The sequence below is a fragment of the Triticum urartu genome, chromosome 3A (assembly GCF_056163025.1).
Source record: "Triticum urartu cultivar PI428250 chromosome 3A, HENAU_Tu73, whole genome shotgun sequence".
Classification (NCBI taxonomy): domain Eukaryota; kingdom Viridiplantae; phylum Streptophyta; class Magnoliopsida; order Poales; family Poaceae; genus Triticum; species Triticum urartu.
Window position 1 is genome coordinate 628,540,287 of NC_141875.1, and position 22,735 is coordinate 628,563,021.

At 45.9% G+C, this 22,735-nt stretch overlaps 2 protein-coding genes across 2 annotated transcripts; one reads left to right on the forward strand and one right to left on the reverse strand.

Annotated features, from left to right (window-relative positions):
• Positions 1–670: 670 nt before the first annotated feature.
• Positions 671–4,842, forward strand: LOC125545563 (protein serine/threonine kinase). Its single transcript, XM_048709559.2, has 13 exons — positions 671–938; positions 1,036–1,082; positions 1,560–1,630; positions 1,718–1,831; positions 2,176–2,351; positions 2,443–2,531; positions 2,628–2,745; positions 3,150–3,223; positions 3,302–3,349; positions 3,439–3,598; positions 3,903–4,028; positions 4,169–4,234; positions 4,312–4,842. The coding sequence occupies exons 1-13, from the start codon at positions 855–857 to the stop codon at positions 4,600–4,602; spliced, it is 1,464 nt and encodes a 487-aa protein (XP_048565516.1). The 5' UTR covers positions 671–854; the 3' UTR covers positions 4,603–4,842.
• Positions 4,843–4,947: 105 nt separating this feature from the next.
• Positions 4,948–8,206, reverse strand: LOC125545561 (MLO-like protein 1). The gene is made up of 13 exons (XM_048709558.2): positions 7,959–8,206; positions 7,788–7,845; positions 7,478–7,671; positions 6,940–7,056; positions 6,794–6,848; positions 6,560–6,651; positions 6,356–6,430; positions 6,177–6,265; positions 6,032–6,081; positions 5,914–5,954; positions 5,615–5,824; positions 5,339–5,406; positions 4,948–5,225 (listed from the first exon to the last, which is right to left on the reverse strand). Exons 1-13 carry the CDS (start codon positions 8,082–8,084, stop codon positions 4,952–4,954), a joined length of 1,449 nt encoding a protein of 482 aa, XP_048565515.1. The 5' UTR covers positions 8,085–8,206; the 3' UTR covers positions 4,948–4,951.
• Between the last annotated feature and the right edge of the window lie 14,529 nt (positions 8,207–22,735).

Here is a 22,735-nt window from a genome sequence, read left to right on the forward strand (position 1 = left end):
GACAAACCAACTCGGGAAGTGACTCGGAAGCAGTTTCATTTCGTTCCAACAATTCTGGCTCATCTTTCATTTTCTGGTTTTCATTGTTTACTTCATTTTTTCTTTGGTTTGCTGGGTTTTCCGCTTCCATTTCCGTACTTTTTATTCTTCCTTCTTTCTTTATTCCTTCTTAACTAACCCGCAAAAAATATATTCCTTCTCAACTAGTTTTTTTTTTCTCAGCAGACTTCCTATGGGCTTTTCTCGGTTACTTCGGATTTATTTCGTTCTTCTCTTTTTCCCCATTTTTTTCTACTGATCATGAATATTTTTTTACAAAATCATAAAATTTACTCTTAATTGTTCTAGAATTTTATGTTTTTGCGATTTTTAAATTTCTGAACATTTTTATACACACCATGAACATTTTACAGTAACACACACACACACACACACACACACACACACACACACACACACACACACATATGTGTGTAAATGTAAAAAAGATTCGACAGCCGGTTATCGGGCTAAAACAGACAGGAAAACTGAACAACGAAAACCGCTCAAGCAGCGCTGCTCTTATCGTCAGAGTGGGCCGGCCCACTACAGTCGGGGAGTCTCGCCTCACACCAACCCTAGCCGCCAGGACGCCGCCGAGCCCATCCACCATCCCAGTCACCGCCTGCCGCCCTCCCCATCGGCCCCTCGCCGTCCACCGCCGCTTTCGCCCTCCTCGCCGCCGTTTCAAGCCGCCGCCTCCTCCTCCTCCTCCTCGACCACCTCCTCCTCTCCATCTAGCCCTAGCGCCGCCAGCCCGCCCGCCCGCCGGCTTGCCACTCTCCACTCCCATCAGCAGCTGCGAGGAGGAGACCATGAAGCTCGACGTGAACGCCCTCCGCTACCTCTCCAAGGATGACTTCCGCGTCCTCACCGCCTGCGAGATGGGCATGCGCAACGTAAGGCCTTAAACCCTACACCTCGGCCAGCCTTGACCCGACGCCATGTGAGACTGTTCGCCCTGACGCTTTGTGCTTTTGGTTTTGAAATTCGCAGCACGAGATCGTGCCCGCGGAGCTCGTCGACCGCATCGCCGGATTGAAGTGAGTTGTGCCGCATGCTATGCTGTGAATTTCGCTGTATGTGGTCTGGGAAATTAATGCTTGTGGTAGTTGTATTTAGCTGCCAAGAGTGGGGATGGTGATTAGCGTTCTCAGACTAGTTGATATGATAGCTCGTGGGCTGTCATCTAAAGTTACTCGTGGGTCTGAACTTCACACATTGTTTTGGTTAAGCTTTGCACTTTTGGAAGTTGTGATTCACAATATCAATAGTTGTATCCATAACTGTTGATTAAAACGAAGTTGGAATTCACTGTCAGAACTTTTGGCTGCAGTAATGTAATGTCCACTGCGTGTTGAAAAAGTCGAGGTCCAAGACCACGACTTAAAACAACTTAGGTTATCTGTGTGTTAGAGCTCAGTATTCTTTGGAAACCAGTTTCAAATGGATCATATTGTTTGGTTTAATGGATCTCTCCGTTATCTTGGTGAGTGTATTATAATTCTTTGTGGATTTAGGCATGGAGGCACATATAAAGTGCTGCGGAATCTGTTGAAGAACAAACTGGTGCACCATGATTGTAAAAAGTGTGAGTCATTGATGTCGAATCTTGCTTCATTTTATGCTTAGATGGATATCTGGATTATCATAGTTGCTTTTCTTTTCTTGGTTATAGATGATGGGTTTCGGCTCACATACCTTGGGTATGACTTCCTCGCCATAAAAACTTTGGTTAATCGTGGAGTCTTTGCTTCGGTTGGTCGCCAAATCGGTGTTGGAAAAGAGTCAGGTACATGGATTATTGATGTCCTGCTCATTTTATATATTTTGCCTCAGTTTATGGTTGTTATCCTGTGCTTTACTTATATTTTAAAGTTGCACAAGAAAGACATTGTGGAACATGCGAGTCACTGCTTGTCCTTGCATGTTCTGTTATATACTATCTGTGATGACATATCAGTTTGTAACTTGATTAAGAAAAAGAACAGCTATCTGAAGTTCTAAACACCCAATCATGTAAACACAGCCCAACCAAAACTAGATTATCATAATCCATGGCAATGCCATATCGAATCCTAGATTGTACCTAGCAAATGTCAAGTGCTTTATGTGGAATGTTTATTTTTCTTATAGATATATTTGAGGTTGCCACGGAGGATGGAACAGTGTTGGCCATGAAGCTTCATAGGTTGGGTAGGACATCTTTTAGGGCTGTCAAATCAAAGCGTGACTATTTAGCCCACCGGAGGAGCTTTAACTGGCTGTACCTATCACGACTTGCGGCCCTAAAGGAATTTGCTTTTATGAAGGTTTTTGCATGGCTATACTTTTCATTCATTTTATCTGTCTAACTGCTTAATTGTTTAACACTCTTATACTGTTTTCTCATTCCGCTTGAAGGCTTTAGGGGACCATGGATTCCCTGTTCCCACAGCGGTGGACTGCAATCGGCACTGTGTGATTATGTCACTTGTGCCGGGATATCCACTGTAAGTTGGCATTATTGTAAATGAATTTTAATTTTATTCACGAGTCTTTTTCCTTCTACGCAGAGACTGACATAAGTGTCGCATTCTGTTATGCAGTGTTCAGATAAGAGAATTGCAAAATCCAGATGATGTTTTTGACAAAATTCTTGGTCTTGTAATTCGTTTGGCGGAGCATGGGCTGATACATTGTGATTTTAATGAATTCAATATCATGGTACTACTTTTACCCTCTCTTATCATTATTACACTCGGATAAGTCAGCTTGTCCATTTTTCGTTTCTCTCTTTCTTGTATTGCCTTTGCAATGTTTGAGATTCTGTAGTTTCTACATCATGTTTATGAACCAATTATGTTTTTTCGGTGCTGCTTCTTTGAAGTATGCTCTGATGTCAGTGGTTTTGGAGGTTTCAGAGAGAAATATAGTGATTTTGGATCGTCACCTTTATCAAGATTTGCCATGTGTATGAAAGAAAACACATGCCTTCAAACTGCCATTTCTAGTTGAACATAATGGTGTTTTCAGTATTTAATTCTTCAACTGAAGTTTTTTGATTTGTCAGTATGTATCTTAGTTTCTTACCCTATATTTTATCCTTCATGCGTATCGATGTTCTGCAGATTGACGATGATGAAACTGTTACGATGATCGACTTCCCACAGATGGTATCTGTTTCGCACCGGAATGCCCAGATGTATGTAGCATATTCTAATAGCTAAAGCCTATCAGAGGACTGCTTTCTGTTCAGTATTCATGAGGTTTGTTTTTGCAGGTATTTTGATCGAGATATTGGGTGTATCTACAAGTTCTTCAACAAAAGGTATCACCTTACCGAGTGTAATATCAAAAATATCATCTTATACACTACAACTGATTTTATTATTAAGCTTTGTCTTCCTTTTGTATTAGGTTCAATCTTACAGAGAAAGGTGGACAAGATGGTTCTGAAACTGATGATGATGACAGTGGCAGGCCGTCCTTTCTGTCCATTCAAAAGTCTTCTGGTGCCTTGGACAAAGAACTAGCTGCCAGTGGCTTCACCAAAAAAGAGCAAGTTGAGATAGAAAAGGTGGGTCAGATGTTGGTACAAAACTCATATTGATGAGTTTCTCATTTTGAAGATCTATAAGATTTTACTATAAAGGCAGAAGTATGTCATTTGGTTAATGTTGATAATGTGGACGTGACCATATGGGGATCTTGTGACAATGCACTTTTTGAAGGCAATACCATTTAGATCACAAAATTATGTTAAAGTTTTAGATAAAAATGGAGTGTTCCTTCTCATGTGCAGTCGTATTAATTTTACATTAAATATCGGATAATTTGATCCTGGTGAGTGCTGACGTTGTCTTCCTTTCACGTGATTACAGTTCATTGATGAGAATGCTGAAGAACACGATTCCGGCTCAGATGATGAGGATTCAACATCAGAACAGGAAAGTGAAGGTGGTGATGCCGTGTCTGCTGAAATCAGTTCCTTGAAAATAGTAGACCAGGTATTAATCTGCATCTAAATACTTTTCTAACTTAAATGTGTCACCAAGCTTTGCCCGCTGCCAAGCTGAAGCTATCATCCAGCAGATTCAGTTTTCTCAGTTACTAGGTTTTGAAGTATGTTTTGGTGGATATTGTTCAGGACCCTGCAGGTGTGCCTGATCATGTTGTGATGGATTCAGATAAACATGAAACTTCATCTAAAGAGGTTAGTAATATATTCATTTGACTGACTAGACAAACTTATCAATGGATATTGCTTACTTCTGCTGATCTACCTTGCAGCATGCAACAAGCACAAGTCCCAGTGGCGAGAACAAATCGACAGATCCAACCGACGATGGCATCGAGGACCCTAAGGGAGCCGAATCAGGAGGCGACGACGACGATGACTCGTCTGAGGATACTGAGGATGAGGACGACGCATTGCTGACAAAGCAGCTGAACAAGCAAAGGAAAAGGGCGATGGCAGCTGCCCTCGGGCGGAGAAGGCCCCTCAACTCGAGGAACGCCTACAAGGATAAGGGCAAGGGCACCATGAACTCCAAGATCCAGAGGCAAGCCTGCCAATGGTGAATAGTTGGTTGGTCTGCTTTGTTTCTGGCTGGAGATCTCAAGACGGTTTGGTGCGGTCTTGAGTGCGCCGAGCGGACTCGCTAGTCGTATGAGTATATTTCCGTTGTCAGTTTTGGTTGTTGTACTGGTGCTTCTCCAGGGTTTTACCCGCTGAGCTGTAGTAAAAAAAATATATGTGATACTGGTATCTTGTACTATTATCAGCTATAAGTACTATACACTTCTTGCTCTTTGACAGTTTACTAAAGCAAAACCAAGCCTATATCAATCCTCTGAGGTGTAACTAGTTGCCGTTCTTGCTAGATCGTGTCTTGCTGAGACATGACACTTCATCTTGGTTCTTTTGGAGCTACCTTGGCAGCGCGCGGCGGCACTGCATCATGGCGGCGGCTCGCCGCAGCATCTCCAGCCGGGAGGAGGCGCCGTGCCTGGTGGTTCCGGCGGCGGCAGCGGCAGCAGCATCCTTGGATGACTCTGCCCTCATCCTGGCCTTCTGCGCCCACCCCACCAGCCCCTGCTGGATGTGATCGTCGAAGATCTCCTTCTTGAAGAAGGTCCCCATCTGTGTCACGATCGCGTACAGCGGCAGCGTGCTGTAGCTGCACAGCAGCTGGATGACCACCCTGCAAGCAAATGCAAACAGCAGTAGTCTTTGAGCCCGAGCCTTAGAAGAAAACATGGCTGCTTGCTTCTTCTTGGTGATGAGAGAAGAGTGAAACGACGGATTGCGACCGACCCGATGACGAGCCTCGGCACGATGAAGGGGACGTGGTCCATGATGCACGAGTTGAACCCGTAGGTGGTCTTGGATCGATCCAGTTGCAACCCAACAGAGACATCTCAGTTAGTCATTAGTAGGAGCATCAAAGAACTGTCCATGCCCTGATGCTCTTCTACTGATACACTTTTGCAGAAGATGTAGAATTGCGTGCACCAGCCAGTTCACCCAAAAAGCTCAAGCTGATGGGAAAAAGATGGGCTATGCATTTATGCGGCAACAGAAGACACTTACGAGGATCCAGAAGAAGAGCGCGATCTCGAAGGCGTTCTGGAAGAGGATGAAGTGGATGAGGTAGAGGATCACCCTGGGTTTACCGCACCAGAAGTACTCGTCGGACGGGTTCACCACCAGGTCGCCCTCGATCGCCGAGTGCTTCTCCGCGACGTCGTGCGCCAGCTGAGCTATCACGTGCTCCAGCTTCGTGCCCACGGCCAGCAGGAGCTGCAGGCAGCAGCAGCAACAGCACAAGGAGGCTTACCTACAGAAATTCACACTTTGACATGCGTGCTGGGGGGTTCAGGGACACTTACGATGAGAGGAAGGAAGGAGATCCAGAAGTAGGTGTGCCAGCCTGCAGGTCAATCAGCAAGTTGGTATATGATCCTGAGAGCTGCAATCACTGGAGATGGCAATGTGATTGCAACTTACCATTGACGTTCAGCAGCATGAATATCACCACGAATATCCACAGGTACCACCTAGGTGGAAGCAAGGTTAAGAAATGATCAGGCCACTCGGCTGCGCTGCTCAACAACTACTGGTAAATGAACCCCCAAAACATAAGAATTTTCACCTTATGCCAACCACCTTCTTGAAATCGGCCTCCAAGGCTCGCACCATGTATCTGTGGAAGCCAAATTTCAGGTTCCCCCGGCAATGCGTCTGCAGAGAAAAGGATCTCTTGTTATTAATTTTCATAAATGAAGAGGGGATAGAGTGTCAGCGTGCTGTTGAACTATATATCATCCTTACCATGATGAAACCGAGTCGCATGGTCGCGTAGTCCGATTTAGTGACCGACGCGTAAAACTGCTTAACAAAAGAATGCTGAAGGAATGTTTTGATTAGTAGGGTAGGTTTAACAAAAAAATATAGATATGTGTGTTAGTATAAAGAGGATACATGGTGTTTTGACTGAGAACCGTATGATTGATTATATGGGATGCATTTTCTTACCATCCAGCTCAACATCGTAGACTCCTGGCCAACGCCATTAAAACGTTCCCTGATGAATTCAAATTGTTGAACGTTGGTCAACTTCTTAGGTCCTGCAGTTGCACAGGATTGCATCAGCCATAACTGGTATTAAGAAGGCAGCCTGTTTTTCCTTAAATATACATACATTTCTAGGATTAAATTATTTCTGAAGTAAAGGTATTTATTAGATCAAAATGTGGAGCAGCAACCGACCGTTTCCTGCATCGTTTTTATGAATTTCAGCCTCCCAGTGTCTCCATTGGCGAATCTGCGCAATAGAACCGTGTTCAAGTTAACTTGCAGCTAAAATTAATCATTAGTGTAGTTTAAGAAAAAAGAACAGTGTTATGAAAGACTACCTTGGCTCCTCCTAAAACCATGGTCAGAACACTGAAAATCACATGGGTGATAGCCAGAACAAAAATGAAAATGTGCAACTGATGTAACGCTTCGAGTGACAGCAAAGGAACTTTTCCCTGCAAACACAGAAACTGGAGTTAGCACAAGGTTACCTAGGATCATTCCAGCATTGCACATCTCTTAAGATGTTGGAAGAACTGGGGATGATGTCATATAGCATATGGAAGTGCAAGGACTATTGGCTCTTTATCTTTGTGCTCATCCACTTTTAAAATTCAGTGAGCAAGCTAAGATCTGTAGTTAGCAGCTGGAAAACATATACTCCCTCCGATCCATATTAATTGTCGCTGGTTTTCCACATCACTTACCTTTACAAAAGCATTTAAACAACTAGTAGCTCAATTATAAACCTGCAGCATACTACATGAAGCATAGGCGCCAGTGCACTGGCATGACCTGAATTATACTGAAACTGTACGTATTATGAACTGCACAATGAAGCAAGATGTACTGTTTAAAAACCCATGGTCCATCCACCTTGTTCTTGCAATGGTCGGACCGCGGCACGCTCTTAGGAAGCAGCCGGCGACCGCCGAGATCGACGACAGAACGCTCCTCCATCCTCTTGCAGGGCAGCAGGTAGTTGGTCCAGCTAGGGGGAATGCACGTCCTCTGGATCACATCTTGGGACACCGTCATCAGCAGGGAGATGAAGCCCAGAAGCATCAGCTCTGCATCACCACACCCAAAGACGGTCTGAAGCTGGGGGCGTCTCAAGAACATTTCTTACTGCAAAATGTTGTTCATCTTCCCTCTGCTCTGAAGGAAAAGCTGAATGCTGCCGCACCTTCCTTCACCTTGAGGAGAGCCTCGAAGAGCGCCTTCTGGTGCTTCCTCTTGAGCGTCTGCATGCATGCACGCATGCACTCCAAATTAGGCGCGTCGATGCGCGAGAGATCATCGGCCGGCGAAACGCCGTTCGGAAACGCGGAGGAGGGCGACGGGGATCGGGGGTCACCTTGCCGAGGTAATGGAGGCACCGCTCGGCGGCGAGGGAGACGGTCACGATGAGGGAGCAGACCCCCGCAACGATCCACGTCGGCGTGTACTCCAGCGCGTCCACCTCCAGCTCCCCGCCCTCCATGATCCCGGTCGCCCGCCCTCCGCCGCCGCCGCCGGCAGGCGATCGGCCTCACCTTCCGGCCATCTGGCCGCGAAACGCAGAAGAGACGTCGTGGGCCGCCGCGCCGGTGGAGGTGGAGTCGTGGTTCGCGATCGGCAGTGTGGGCTTGGTCCGTTCGGACACAGGAGCGCGTTGATCGTGTTGTCCCGATCGCTGCACAGCGTGAGCCCACGCGTCCATGCCACTGTTTGGCGCCCGTGCCGTCCGCGCCGGTGTCCGGCCGCCCGGCCGTTCGCTCGTACGCACGGAGCGCCCGCGTGATTGGTGTTCGGCCGTGCGATCCGATCGATAGGGGTGTGTGATCAGGAGCAATGCTACACCCGAGTAAATAGCATAAAACTACTCCCTCTGTTCGAGAAAGATTGTCTCAAGCTTGTCTTTTAAATGGGTGTATCTAGCTTTAACTTGATGCTAGATATATCCATTTGAGAGACAAGTTTTTCTAAACGGAGGGTAGTTTATAGGCTAGGGCTTAAAAAACTAACATATTTTATTTTTTCTTAGATAACTATCAAATGCGTGGTCGGCTGTTTCAAAAAATCCAAAACGCAGGCAACTAGCGTTTTAACCGTTTTTTGACCGCCCGAACCCACCGATCAGGCCACGTGGCCCCGTGCGCTGACGGCGCAGCAATTGACGGCCGTTAGGCCGACCGGTCCAGTCGGAACTGGGTAAATACCCCTCCGTCGGTCGGTCCGTTCCCTGCCCACTCTCCCACTCCCCTGCTCCCACTCCCCTGCTTCAGTACGAGCTCGCCACCGCTCGCCATCTTCGAGGCCGGTTGCCGTCGGCCTCCTTGCCGTCATGTCTTCGTGGAACGACGAGGAAACGAGCTTCGACGATGACTACGAGGTCGTCAGCATGGACATGGGACTTATGGTAAGTTTACTCCTTGCCACCTAGGGTTAGGGTTAAGTGCTAGTAGGCCTAGGATACAACCATGGATCTTGATTAGTTTAGGGTTATTGTTGTCTCTCTCATATGGATCTTGATTAGTGAGGGCGGGGGTTGGTTGTAGGATTGAGCTAACTTAGGGTTCATCTTTGTACAGTGTTAGGGTTCTTGCTGATTTGGAGATTTATTGATTGTTTAGGGTTAATGAACAGTGCAAATTTATTGTGCTTTTGAGTGGTGATTGGAACCAGTGTTGTTTTGATTTTTTTTGGTTGCAGGAGGAACCAGACACCATTGTGGAGCCCCTTTTCTGTGATCAACTTGAGCTTTCTGAACCCAACTGCATTTTGCACCACATGAGGCATGTTAAGTGTGTGGTTTTTGAAGGCACTTTAACAGGAAGGCGTTTCTATGGCTGCCGAGTCCAGGTTAGATGTCAATTATGTTTGTTACATATGGATGTTCAGCGTAGCACATGATGCAGCAGTTTGAGTGCAATTTGTGGATGATATGACAATGTAACTTGTTATTTCACTTATGTTATTCTTTGTTACTTTGCAAACTTAATCATGGCACTGTAATAACCCTATCATATTTCAGTTATGTTATTTATTGGTAGAAAATTCCAAGTTAACCATGACATTGTAATAACTAGCCATTTCTCCACCTCTGAATGTCCTCCGCCCTCCTCGACGGTAACGCCTTGGCTCAAAGGCACGCCGCCGACGACATCTGGCTGCGGCGCCGCCATCGCACCTAGGTCAAAGAGGAGGAAGGGAGGAGGGGGGGAGTGAGAGGGAGGGTGGCCCGACCGGCACCTTTGGTTCCGACCGGACCGGTCGGCTAACGGCCGTTAACTGCTGCTCCGTCCGCGCGCTGGGCCACGTGGGCTGACCGGTGGGCCCAATAGGTCAGGAAAACGGTTAAATCGCTAGTCACTGTGGTTTTGGATTTTTTGAAACAGCCGACCACACGTTTGATAGGTTTTTGAGAAAAATTAAAATGTGATAGTTTTTTGAAGCCCTAGCCTGTAAACTAGCAATTTTATGCTATTTACTCGCTACACCCACACAAACTTACGTTTAAGTTTTATGTAATTAGCCATTTGGCAAACTGTGATTGGGTGTGAGGGTAGGAGGGCCCACCCAACTTAAAGTAGTAGGTATAGTATCATTGGTGTGATCAGATCGATGGGTTTGCCGAGCCAAGCTCATCCGGAGAAGAAAACGAGCCCACTTTCACATCCCATTGGGGTGTGTTTTTTCTATCGCCCCGAACCCAAAAACTCGAGCTGCACATCCATGCGCCAAATCCTATATGGCCCCTTAAGCGCCGGTTTTAGTATGTTTTGCAAATCGGCGCACATCCAGGAGGCGGAGAAGTTCATCCTGGTTTTGTGAAGCTTCCCAGCCCGGTTTTGCGAAGCTTCTTTAAGCTTCCGTTTTTTTCTAGTTTTCTAAACCAGTTTTTGTTCAGTTTTATCTTTTTTTTTCATTTTTCTTCTTTTCATTTTCTCCTTTTTTCATCTTCTTTCTTTTTTCAATTGCGTGAACTTTTAGATTAAAAACTTATACAAATTCATTAACTTATTCACAAATTGTAATTTTTTTCTCAACTTTATGATTTTTTAATTTCATGAATCCTTTTGAAATCTGTGAACCTTTTCAGTTCTGCTAACTCTTTTTTGTGAACTCTTTCAAATCTGCGAACTTTTACAGTTTTTGCTAACTTTTTTAGTGTTTTTTAAATTTATGGTTTTATTTCAAATCCGTGATTTGTTTTCAGCTTTTGCTAAATTTTTATAGTGAACTTTTTTTCAAATTTATGTTTTTTCTAAAAAAATCTTGACTTTTTTCAAATTCATGATTTTTTCGAATTAACAAACATTTTTAAAATTCATGAACTTTTTTAATTTTCTAAATATTTTCCAAATCATGAGCTTTTTTCAAATTGATGATTTTTTTTGAATTTGGGAACATTTTTTCGTTCATGAACTTTTTCACAGCACATGCTCACAAGAGAGAGAAAAAACCCTAGCAAGCATCCCTGCATAGAAATGGATCGAACGAGCACATCATGTGAGAACGAAGGAAGAACAGCTATCGAGCCAGCTATACGTGACGATCCACTAGGGGGAGCGCGTGAGCGCCAGTAGTCTTCGTGGCGTTTAAGGCGCCAACCAGGACCTCCCTCTACTATGCCAGGACTATATCTCGCTTCACGCGAGTATTCTACTATTGGAAAAAGTGCTAGCCATAACTTTTATAGATGGCATGGCATTTTACATCCGTGTCAGCATTTTTTTTTTCAAATAGTGTTGCGTAGGCCAAATCCGTATGCCAGCTTTACAAGCATAGTGCTGGCGTTGATTGTTTTGTAAACGTCACAAATCTATTGGCTCATATACACTCACCGTTTGGAAACCAATAGTGATGTTGGTTTTGTTTGCACGCCATAATTATTTTATTAGTGTTGGCGTTATTTTTCTTTGCACACCATAGTATATAATTACATTATATTTTTTTGCCATCATTTTATTTTGCCCGTGATTAGCTATGGTGTTGTCATTTTATCCAACACCAACAATGATCTAGTAAAATACCTAAGTCCACCGCCCGCTCTCATTTCACACCCCACCGGGCCCAGTCATAGCTAGACACAACTCCCGTTGGACCAAAGCCGCTGCCGCCCCCGTCGCCGCCCCGCCGCCGCCCCGTCTCCACCCCCGTCACCGCCGCCGCCCCTCGCCGGCGCCAAGATTAGATCCACTCCTCCGTTCACGCGGACACGCCAAACGGCTGGAAATTGTAGTGACAATCTTCCGTTGGCGGATCTGAGCAAGTTTAGTAGAAATTTATAGAATGTGTTATGTATATTCTTCAAAGTTATCATTTTAGTTTTCTTTACACATTTATGTATAGGTTGACTGGTATATGAAAATCGAATAGCTTTGCATACAGAAGTTATTCTTATATATGATCGTATGCGTATGCATAGAAGTCAGTTTGCTATATCTTATTTATCAAAATAGATTCATAATTTTATCTATTCTACTTAATTAACAAAATCATGTCTTTCCAACACATGCACTATTCACTATAAAAGTATCTGATTTTGTTTTGATACAGCTCACACCAAGTATTTGATAATGAAACTTTACAAATCATATCTTTCCAACACATGAACTATTTTATATTGCATATTATCTTGATCATATATATACACGCGATGTGTCTGTAGGCCATGGCCAATTTTGGAGGCAACAACAAGTCGGTGTGCGATGTGGACATGACCAACAATGAATTCTTAAACACTTTTGAGTATCTCATCAAGAGCGTGCAAGGGGCAAATGCCAATCTAAAGGGGAGATTAAAGAGCTACGCAAGGATGTTGTTCGGCTCGTTCAGGAGACTAATCAGTTTAGGGACAAGAGGGATAAGCTCGTCGAGGATCGGGATAAACTGAAGGAGGATAGGAGACGCCTCAAGGGTGAGAGGATTGACCTGAAGATGGACATAGATCATTTCAGAAGAGAAGGAGAAGTAGATAGAAAGAAGCTGATGCAACTGGGCATACTCCTTGCTGAAGATTAGTTTTTTAAGTAGCTAGCTCATCTTATTAGTTGATGATGATCGAGTAACTAGAGTACTTGAGTGAACTTTTGTGAAGTTTAATATCAACTTGTTGAGTTCATGAGCCTCTCTATGTAATGATTATCTATTAAGTAAGTACCTAGTGTTGTTGGGGATCGTTGCAGAAATTTAAAATTTTCTACGCATCACCAAGATCAATCTATGGAGAAACTAGCAACGAGAGTGAGAGGGGAGTGCATCTTCATACCCTTGAAGATCGTGACACGGAAGTGTTACAAGAACGCGGATGAGGGAGTCGTACTCGTGGCGATTCAGATCGTGGTTGATTCTGATCAAAGCACCGAACAACGGCGCCTCCGCGTTCAACACACGTGCAGCCCGATGACGTCTCCCATAACTTGATCCAGCAAGGAGAGAGGGAGAGGTTGGGGAAGACTTCGTCCAGCAGCAGCACGACAGCGTGGTGGCCTTGGAGAAGCTTGGTACTCTGGCAGGGCTTCGCCAAGCATCGCGGGAGGAGGAGGTGTTGGGGAGGGGGAGGGCTGCGCCTTGGATGTGGTGTGGCTGCCCTCCCACCTCCCCTCTATTTATAGGGGCAAGGGAGAGGGGGGCCGCCCCCCCTCCAGATGGATCTGGAGGGGGGTGGGGGGGCGGCCAAGGGGGGAGGCTTGCCCCCCAAGCCAAGGGGGGGGGGCTTTAGGGTTCCCCCAAACCCTAGGCGCATGGGCCCTAGGGGGTTTGGCGCCCAGCCCACCTAGGGGCTGGTTCCCCCCTCCATATTCAGCCCATAGGGCCCTCCGGGGCAGGTGGACCCTCCCGGTGGAACCCCGGAACCCTTTCGGTGGTCCCTGTACAATACCGATAAACCCCCAAACACTTCCGGCGACCGAATAAGGACTTCCCATATATAAATCTTCGTCTCCAGACCATTCCGGAACTCATTGTTACGTCCAGGATCTCATCCGGGACTCCAAACAACATTATGTAACCACATACAAACTTTCCCTATAACCCTAGCATCATCGTACCTTAAGTGTGTAGACCCTACGTGTTCGGGAATCATGCAGACATGACCGAGACATCTCTCCAGCCAATAACCAACAGTGGGATCTAGATACCCATGTTGGCTCCCACATGTTCCACGATGATCTCATCGGATGAACCACGATGTCGAGGATTCAATCAATCCCGTATACGATTCCCTTTGTCTACCGGTATAGCACTTGCCCGAGATTCGATCGTCGGTATACCGATACCTTGTTCAATCTCGTTACGGCAAGTCTCTTTACTAGTTCCGTAACACATCATCCCGTGACCAACCCCTTAGTCACATTGAGATCATTATGATGATGTCTTACCGAGTGGGCCCAGAGATACCTCTCCGTCATACGGAGTGACAAATCCCAGTCTCGATTCGTGCCAACCCAACAGACACTTTCGGAGATACCCGTAGTGCACCTTTATAGCCACCCAGTTATGTTGTGACGTTTGGCACAACCAAAGCATTCCTAGAGTATTCGGGAGTTGCACAATCTCATGGTCTAATGAAAAGATACTTGACATTAGAAAAGCTTTAGCAGACGAACCACACGATCTTGTGCTATGCTTAAGATTGGGTCTTGTCCATCACATCATTCTCCTAATGATGTGATCCCGTTATCAATGACATCCAATGTCCATGGTCAGGAAACCGTAACCATCTATTGATCAACAAGCCAGTCAACTAGAGGATCACTAGGGACATGTTGTCGTCTATGTATTCACACATGTATTACGATTTCCGGATAACACAATTATAGCATGAACAAAATAGACAATTATCATGAACAAGGAAATATAATAATAATAACCCTTTTATTATTGCCTCTAGGGCATATTTCGAACAGTCTCCCACTTGCACTAGTGTCAATAATCTAGTTACATTGTGATGAATCGAACACCCATAGAGTTCTGGTGTTGATCATGTTTTGCTCGAGGAAGAGGTTTAGTCAACGGATCTGCGACATTCAGGTCCGTATGCACTTTACAAATATCTATGTCTCCATTTTGAACATTTTCACGAATGGAGTTGAAGTGACGCTTGATATGCCTGGTCTTCTTGTGAAACCTGGGCTCCTTGGCAAGGGCAATAGCTCCAGTGTTGTCACCGAAGAGAGTCATCGGGCCCGACGCATTGGGAATAACTCCTAGGTCGGTAATGAACTCCTTCATCCAGATTGCTTCATGTGCTGCCTCCGAGGCTGCCATGTACTCCGCTTCACATGTAGATCCCGCCACGATGCTTTGCTTGCAACTGCACCAGCTGACTGCCCCACCATTCAAAATATACACGTATCCGGTTTGTGACTTGGAGTCATCCAGATCTGTGTTGAAGCTAGCATTGACGTAACCCTTTACGACGAGCTTTTCGTCACCTCCATAAACAAGAAACATATCCTTAGTCCTTTTCAGGTACTTCAGGATATTCTTGACCGCTGTCCAGTGTTCCATGCCGGGATTACTTTGGTACCTTCCTACCAAACTTACGGCAAGGTTTACATCAGGTCTGGTACACAGCATGGCATATATAATAGACCCAATGGTCGAGGCATAGGGGATGACACTCATCTTCTCTCTATCTTCTGCCGTGGTCGGGCATTGAGCCGTGCTCAATCTCACACCTTGCAATACAGGCAAGAACCCCTTCTTGGACTGATCCATATTGAACTTCTTCAATATCTTGTCAAGGTACGTGCTTTGTGAAAGACCAATGAGGCGTCTCGATCTATCTCTATAGATCTTGATGCCTAATATGTAAGCAGCTTCTCCAAGATCCTTCATTGAAAAACACTTATTCAAGTAGGCCTTTATGCTTTCCAAGAATTCTATATCATTTCCCATCAATAGTATGTCATCCACATATAATATGAGAAATGCTATAGAGCTCCCACTCACTTTCTTGTAAACACAGCCTTCTCCATAAGTCTGCGTAAACCCAAACACTTTGATCATCTCATCAAATCGAATGTTCCAACTCCGAGATGCTTGCACCAACCCATAGATTGAGCGTTGGAGCTTGCACACCTTGTCAGCATTCTTAGGATCGACAAAACCTTCTGGCTGCACCATATACAGTTCTTCCTTAAGGAAACCATTAAGGAATGCCGTTTTGACGTCCATTTGCCATATCTCATAATCATAGAATGCGACAATTGCTAACATGATTCGGATGGACTTCAGCTTCGCTACGGGTGAGAAAGTCTCATCGTAGTCAACCCCTTGAACTTGTCGATAACCCTTAGCGACAAGTCGAGCCTTATAGATGGTCACATTACCATCCGCGTCTGTCTTCTTCTTAAAGATCCATTTGTTTTCTATGGCTCGCCGGTCATCAGGCAAGTCAGTCAAAGTCCATACTTCGTTTTCATACATGGATCCTATCTCGGATTTCAGGGCTTCAAGCCATTTGTCGGAATCCGGTCCCGCCATCGCTTCTTCATAGTTCGAAGGTTCACCATTGTCTAACAACATGATTTCCAGGACAGGGTTGCCGTACCACTCTGGTGCAGAACGTGTCCTTGTGGACCTACGAAGTTCAGTAGCAACTTGATCTGAAGTTTCATGATCATCATCATTAACTTCCTCTCTAGTCGGTGCTGGCACCATAAAAAGATTTTCTTGAGCTGTGCTACTCTCCGGTTCAAGAGGCAACACTTCATCAAGTTCTACTTTCCTCCCACTTACTTCTTTCGAGAGAAACTCTTTCTCTAGAAAGGATCCATTCTTGGCAACAAAGATCTTGCCTTCGGATCTGAGGTAGAAGGTATACCCAATAGTTTCCTTAGGGTATCCCATGAAGATGCATTTTCATGATTTGGGTTCGAGCTTTTCAGGTTGAAGTTTCTTGACATAAGCATCGCATCCCCAAACTTTCAGAAACGACAGCTTAGTTTTCTTCCCAAACCATAATTCATACGGCGTCGTCTCAACGGATTTCAGCGGAGCCCTATTTAAAGTGAATGCGGCAGTCTCTAAAGCATATCCCCAAAATGACAGCGGTAGGTCGGTAAGAGACATCATAGATCGCACCATGTCCAACAGAGTGCGATTACGACGTTCGGACACACCATTACGCCGAGGTGTTCCAGGCGGCGTGAGTTGTAAAACAATTCCACATTTCCTTAAGTGCGTGCCAAATTCGTGACTCAAATATTCTCCCCCCACGATCTGATCGCAAGAACTTTATTTTCCTGTCACGTTGATTCTCTACCTCATTCTGAAATTCCTTGAACTTTTCAAAGGTCTCAGACTTGTGTTTCATTAATTAGACATATCCATATCTACTCAAGTCATCTGTGAGGGTGAGAACATAACGATAGCCACCGCGAGCCTCAACGCTCATTGGACCGCACACATCAGTATGTATGATTTCCAATAAGTTGGTTGCTCGCTCCATTGTTCCTGAGAACGGAGTCTTGGTCATTTTTCCCATGAGGCATGGTTCGCACGTGTCAAATGATTCATAATCAAGAGACTCCAAAAGTCCATCTGCATGGAGTTTCTTCATGCGTTTGACACCAATGTGACCAAGGCGGCAGTGCCACAAGTGTGTGGGACTATCATTATCAACCTTACACTTCTTGGTATTCACACTATGAACATGTGTAACATCACGTTCGAGATTAAACAAGAATACACCATTAACCAGCGGGGCATGACCATAAAACATATCTCTCATATAAATGGAACAACCATTATTCTCGGATTTAAATGAGTAGCCATCTCGCATTAAACGAGATCCAAATACAATGTTCATGCTCAAAGCTGGTACTAAATAACAATTATTGAGGTTTAAAACTAACCCCGTAGGTAAATGTAGAGGCAGCGTGCCGACGGCGACCACATCGAACTTGGAACCATTCCCGACGCGCATCGTCACCTCGTCCTTCGCCAGTCTCCACTTATTCTGCAGCTCCTGTTTTGAGTTACAAATATGAGCAACTGCACCGGTATCAAATACCCAGGAGCTACTACGAGCACTGGTTAGGTACACATCAATAACATGTATATCACATATACCTTTGGCATTGCCGGCCTTCTTATCCGCTAAGTACTTGGGGCAGTTCCCCTTCTAGTGACCGTTTCCCTTGCAATAAAAGCACTCAGTCTCAGGCTTGGGTCCATTCTTTGGCTTCTTCCCGGCAGCTTGCTTACCAGGCGCGGCAACTCCCTTGCCGTCCTTCTTGAAGTTCTTTTTACCCTTGCCTTTCTTGAACTTAGTGGTTTTATTCACCATCAACACTTGATGTTCCTTTTTGATCTCCACCTCCGCTGATTTCAGCATTGAATATACCTCAGGAATGGTCTTTTCCATCCCCTGCATATTGAAGTTCATCACAAAGCTCTTGTAGGTAGGTGGAAGCGACTGAAGGATTCTGTCAACGACCGCGTCATCCGGGAGATTGACTCCCAGCTGAGACAAGCGGTTGTGCAACCCAGACATTTTGAGTATGTGCTCGCTAACAAAACTGTTCTCCTCCATCTTACAACTGTAGAACTTGTCGGAGACTTCATATCTCTCGACTCGGGCATGAGCTTGGAAAACCATTTTCAGCTCTTGGAACATCTCATATGCTCTGTGTTTCTCAAAACGCTTTTGGGGCCCCGGTTCTAAGCTGTAAAGATGCCGCACTGAACCAGGGAGTAATCATCACTACGCGACTGCCAGGCGTTCATAACGTCTTGAGTTGCTAGGAAAACAGGTGCGTCACCTAGCAGTGTTTCAAGGACATATGCTTTCTTGGCAGCTATGAGGATAATCCTCAGGTTATGGACCCAGTCTGTGTAGTTGCTGCCATCGTCTTTCAGCTTGGTTTTCTCTAGGAACGCGTTGAAGTTGAGGGCAACATTAGCATGGGCCATTTGATCTTCGAGACATATTGCAAAGTTTTAGACTATGTTCATGATAATTAAGTTCACCTAATCAAATTATTTAATGAACTCCCACTCAGATTGACATCCCTCTAGTCATCTAAGTGATATATGATCCGAGTCAACTAGGCCGTGTCCGATCATCACGTGAGACAGACTAGTCATCATCGGTGAACATCTTCATGTTGATCGTATCTTCTATACGACTCATGTTCGACCTTTCGGTCTTCCGTGTTTTGAGGCCATGTCTGTACATTCTAGGCTCATCAAGTCAACCTAAGTGTATTACGTGTGTAAACCTGGCTTACACCCGTTGTATGCGAACGTTAGAACCTATCACACCCGATCATCACGTGGTGCTTCGGAACAATGGACCTTAGCAACGGTGCACAGTTAGGGGGAACACTTTCTTGAAATTATTGCGAGGGATCATCTTATTTATGCTACCGTCGTTCTAAGCAAATAAGATGTAAAACATGATAAACATCACATGCAATCAAATAGTGACATGATATGGCCAATATCATTTTGCTCCTTTTTGATCTCCATCTTCGGGGCGCCATGATCATCATCATCACCGGCATGACACCATGACCTCCATCATCATGATCTCCATCATCGTGTCTTCATGAAGTTGTCTCGCCAACTATTACTTCTACTACTATGGCTAACGGTTAGCGATAAAGTAAAGTAATTACATGACGTTATGTTGACACGCTGGTCATAAATAAATTAAGACAACTCCTATGGCTCCTGCCGGTTGTCATACTCATCGACATGCAAGTCGTGATTCCTATTACAAGAACATGATCAATCTCATACATCACATATATCATTCATCACATCCTTTTGGCCATATCACATCACACGGCATATGCTGCAAGAACAAGTTAGACGTCCTCTAATTGTTATTGCAAGTTTTTACGTGGCTGCTATAGGTTTCTAGCAAGAATGTTTCTTACCTACGCCAAAACCACAACGTGATATGCCAATTTCTATTTACCCTTCATAAGGACCCTTTTCATCGAATCCGATCCGACTAAAGTGGGAGAGACAGACACCCGCTAGCCACCTTATGCAACTAGTGCATGTCAGTCGGTGGAACCAGTCTCACATAAGAGTACGTGTAAGGTCGGTCCGGGCCGCTTCATCCCACGATATCGCTGAATCGAGATAAGACTAGTAACGGCAAGTAAATTAACAAAATCGACGCCCACAACAACTTGTGTTCTACTCATGCATAGAAACTACGCATAGACCTAGCTCATGATGCCACTGTTGGGGATCGTTGCAGAAATTTAAAATTTTCTACGCGTCACCAAGATCAATCTATGGAGAAACTAGCAACGAGAGTGAGAGGGGAGTGCATATTCATACCCTTTGTCGGTGTCAAAACCGGCGGATCTCGGGTAGGGGGTCCCGAACTGTGCGTCTAAGGCGGATGGTAACAGGAGGCAGGGGACACGATGTTTACCCAGGTTCGGGCCCTCTTGATGGAGGTGATACCCTACGTCCTGCTTGATTGTTCTTGTTGATATGAGTATTACAAGAGTTGATCTACCACGAGATCAAAGAGGCTAAACCCTAGAAGCTAGCCTATGGTATGATTGTATGTTGTCCTACGGACTAAAACCCTCCGATTTATGTAGACACCGAAGGGGGCTAGGGTTACACAAGGTCGATTACAAAGGAGGAGATATACATATCCGTATTGCCTAGCTTGCCTTCCACACCAAGTAGAGTCCCATCCGGACACGGGACGAAGTCTTCAAACTGGTATCTTCATAGTACAACAGTCCGGCCAAAGGATATAGTCCGGCTGTCCGGAGACCCCCTAATCCAGGACTCCCTCAGTAGCCCCTGAACCAGGCTACAATGACGATGGGTTCGGCGCGCAGTGTTGTCTTCGGCATTGCAAGGCGGGTTCCTCCTCCGAATACACCATGGAAGAGTTTGAATACAAGGACAGTGTCCGACCCTGCAAAATAAGTTCCACATACCACTGTAGAGAGAATAATATTTCCACAAATCTAATCTGCTGACACGTTTTGACAGCATGAAATCACGCCATGACCCAGTCATCATTCGAACCGTTTCTCTCAACCAGCTCCGCACATAACGTGAGGCGGTTTTCTTGACACGTCTTGTCAAAGCAGAGATCGTGTCCCCCTTATCACGGGATTCTCATCAATACAAACGTGGGTAACCCAACCGTGCCTATTGGTATGACTCCTAGATCTTAGGCAAGTCCCAAACGGCCACGAGGAGGATGCCTGATATTCACCCTCTTTATAATGGGGACGAGGCTTTTTCTTTTTTCCCTCCCGTGCTCAATCGAATCCTTCCCCCGCCTCGAGTCCTAACACCCAAAGCTCAGGTCAGGTGCTTCAGACCTTCAACTATGTCCGGATCCAACCTTCAAGGTCGGTGGATGCCTTCCTCCGTCACGGAGGAGGACATCAAGAAGTTGAGGGAGGCCAGATATCTGATCGCCGAAATTTCGCATAGGCTGCCAGCCCGAGGGCAGGTCGTCCCTATTCCCGAACCCAACGAGAGCGGTGCGTTCGTCTCCCACTTCCTCCGAGGACTAGGCCTCGCTCTAGATCCCTTTGTTAGGGGTCTTATGTTCTATTACGGGCTGGATTTTCACGATCTGGACCCGGATTCCCTTCTTCACATCTCGTCATTTATTGTCGTGTGTGAGGCCTTCCTCCCCATTACCCCTCACTTCGGCCTGTGGCTCAAGACTTTCGATGTGAAGCCGAAGATGATCAAGGGGCAGCATGCATCGTGCAGAGGTGCTTTAATAAGCAAAATCGCTGACGCTCCATGGCCAGAGGGTTCCTTCCCAGAGGTGTCCGGATTATGGCAGAGGGAGTGGTTTTACATCACAGCTCCCCGAAGTGCTAAGTGGGTAGCTGCCCCCATCTTTCGCTCGGGCCCCCACCACAACTGATGTCATGGATCAGCAGGGGGCTGAGCTGGGGTCCAGCCAAGGACGTGCCAATACCGCAGAGCCGTATCCGAGATCTCTTCGAGGGAAATTTCAGTCTGGTTATGGTAATGCAAGTTATGCTGGTTCGTCGAGTCCAACCTTGCAAACGCCGGCCCCTCCGCATGTGGGAATTCAACCCGGAAGGACCGCGAGTTATTCAGCATTTCCTCGGCATGACGCATGAAGAGATGTATAGATCGTTCTTCAGACCCCAAGTAGAGTGTTTGGACACCACCGAGGACATGGGCCTGAGCTGCAACCGCCCCGCTGCCCAAGTAAGTAATCCCATGCCGAACTTGCTGTCCTTTTATTTATCATGGCATCATTCTAAAGAGCCGCTCTTTGACCAGGACTGAATAACAAAGGCGATGATGATCAAGTGTTCGGCCCCCCTTCCCGAGGGCTTGGACATTCCGGTACTGGACAAGATGCTCGAGCCGGCGCCTTATCCAGTGCCCTCGAAGGAAGATGATGGGGGGGGGGGAATAAAGAGGGCGAAAGCGGGCCTCACTCGCTACTCATTCCAGCCGGGGGGATAAGCACCTCCGCGAGGAGGACAATCAAAGGGAAGAATCTGACATTCTCTCTCCCCGGGGAAGGAAGAGGACTACCTCTGAAGATCCGGAAACTAAGGTTTCCAAACGGGAGAAGAAATCTTCATCAGAGGGTCCTGCCTCGGAGGGTATTCTTGCCGCACAGTGTATGCGCGGAGATCAACCCTCTACCGAGTTGTAAGTAATCTAAAAGTACTTTAATAAAGGAAATATTCTGCCTTACTTCCGAAGACAATAACCAGTGCTTATAAATTGTAGTCCGGACCGTAGCCCGTCTCGACAGAGTTCGTCTTCGGGGGATATTCTTCCGGAGATGATGGAGAGCGAAACGCCTCCCCCCGACACCCCGCCTCACGAAGCAGGCGACCTTGAAGTGTCGTCGCGAAGGGTATCTCCGGATCCACTCAGGCCGGAGGATAACCCTTTGGCTACCCGGGATTCCCAGTATCCGGCTCCTAAAGAGAGCGACAACAAGGGTCCGTACAGTGTGCGGTCGGACGCGCTGAAGGATCTTCTGGGGCAAGCGGCCGTCTCGGAAGCGCATCGTATGCTAATGGGTATGGTAATTGAAAGGATTTCATCCGCTGAAAGCGGTTTGCATGAAGCCTTTATGAGTCTGCTGAAAGGCTTCGAGGTACGTGAAATAGTGTATGTTTTTGATAGTAC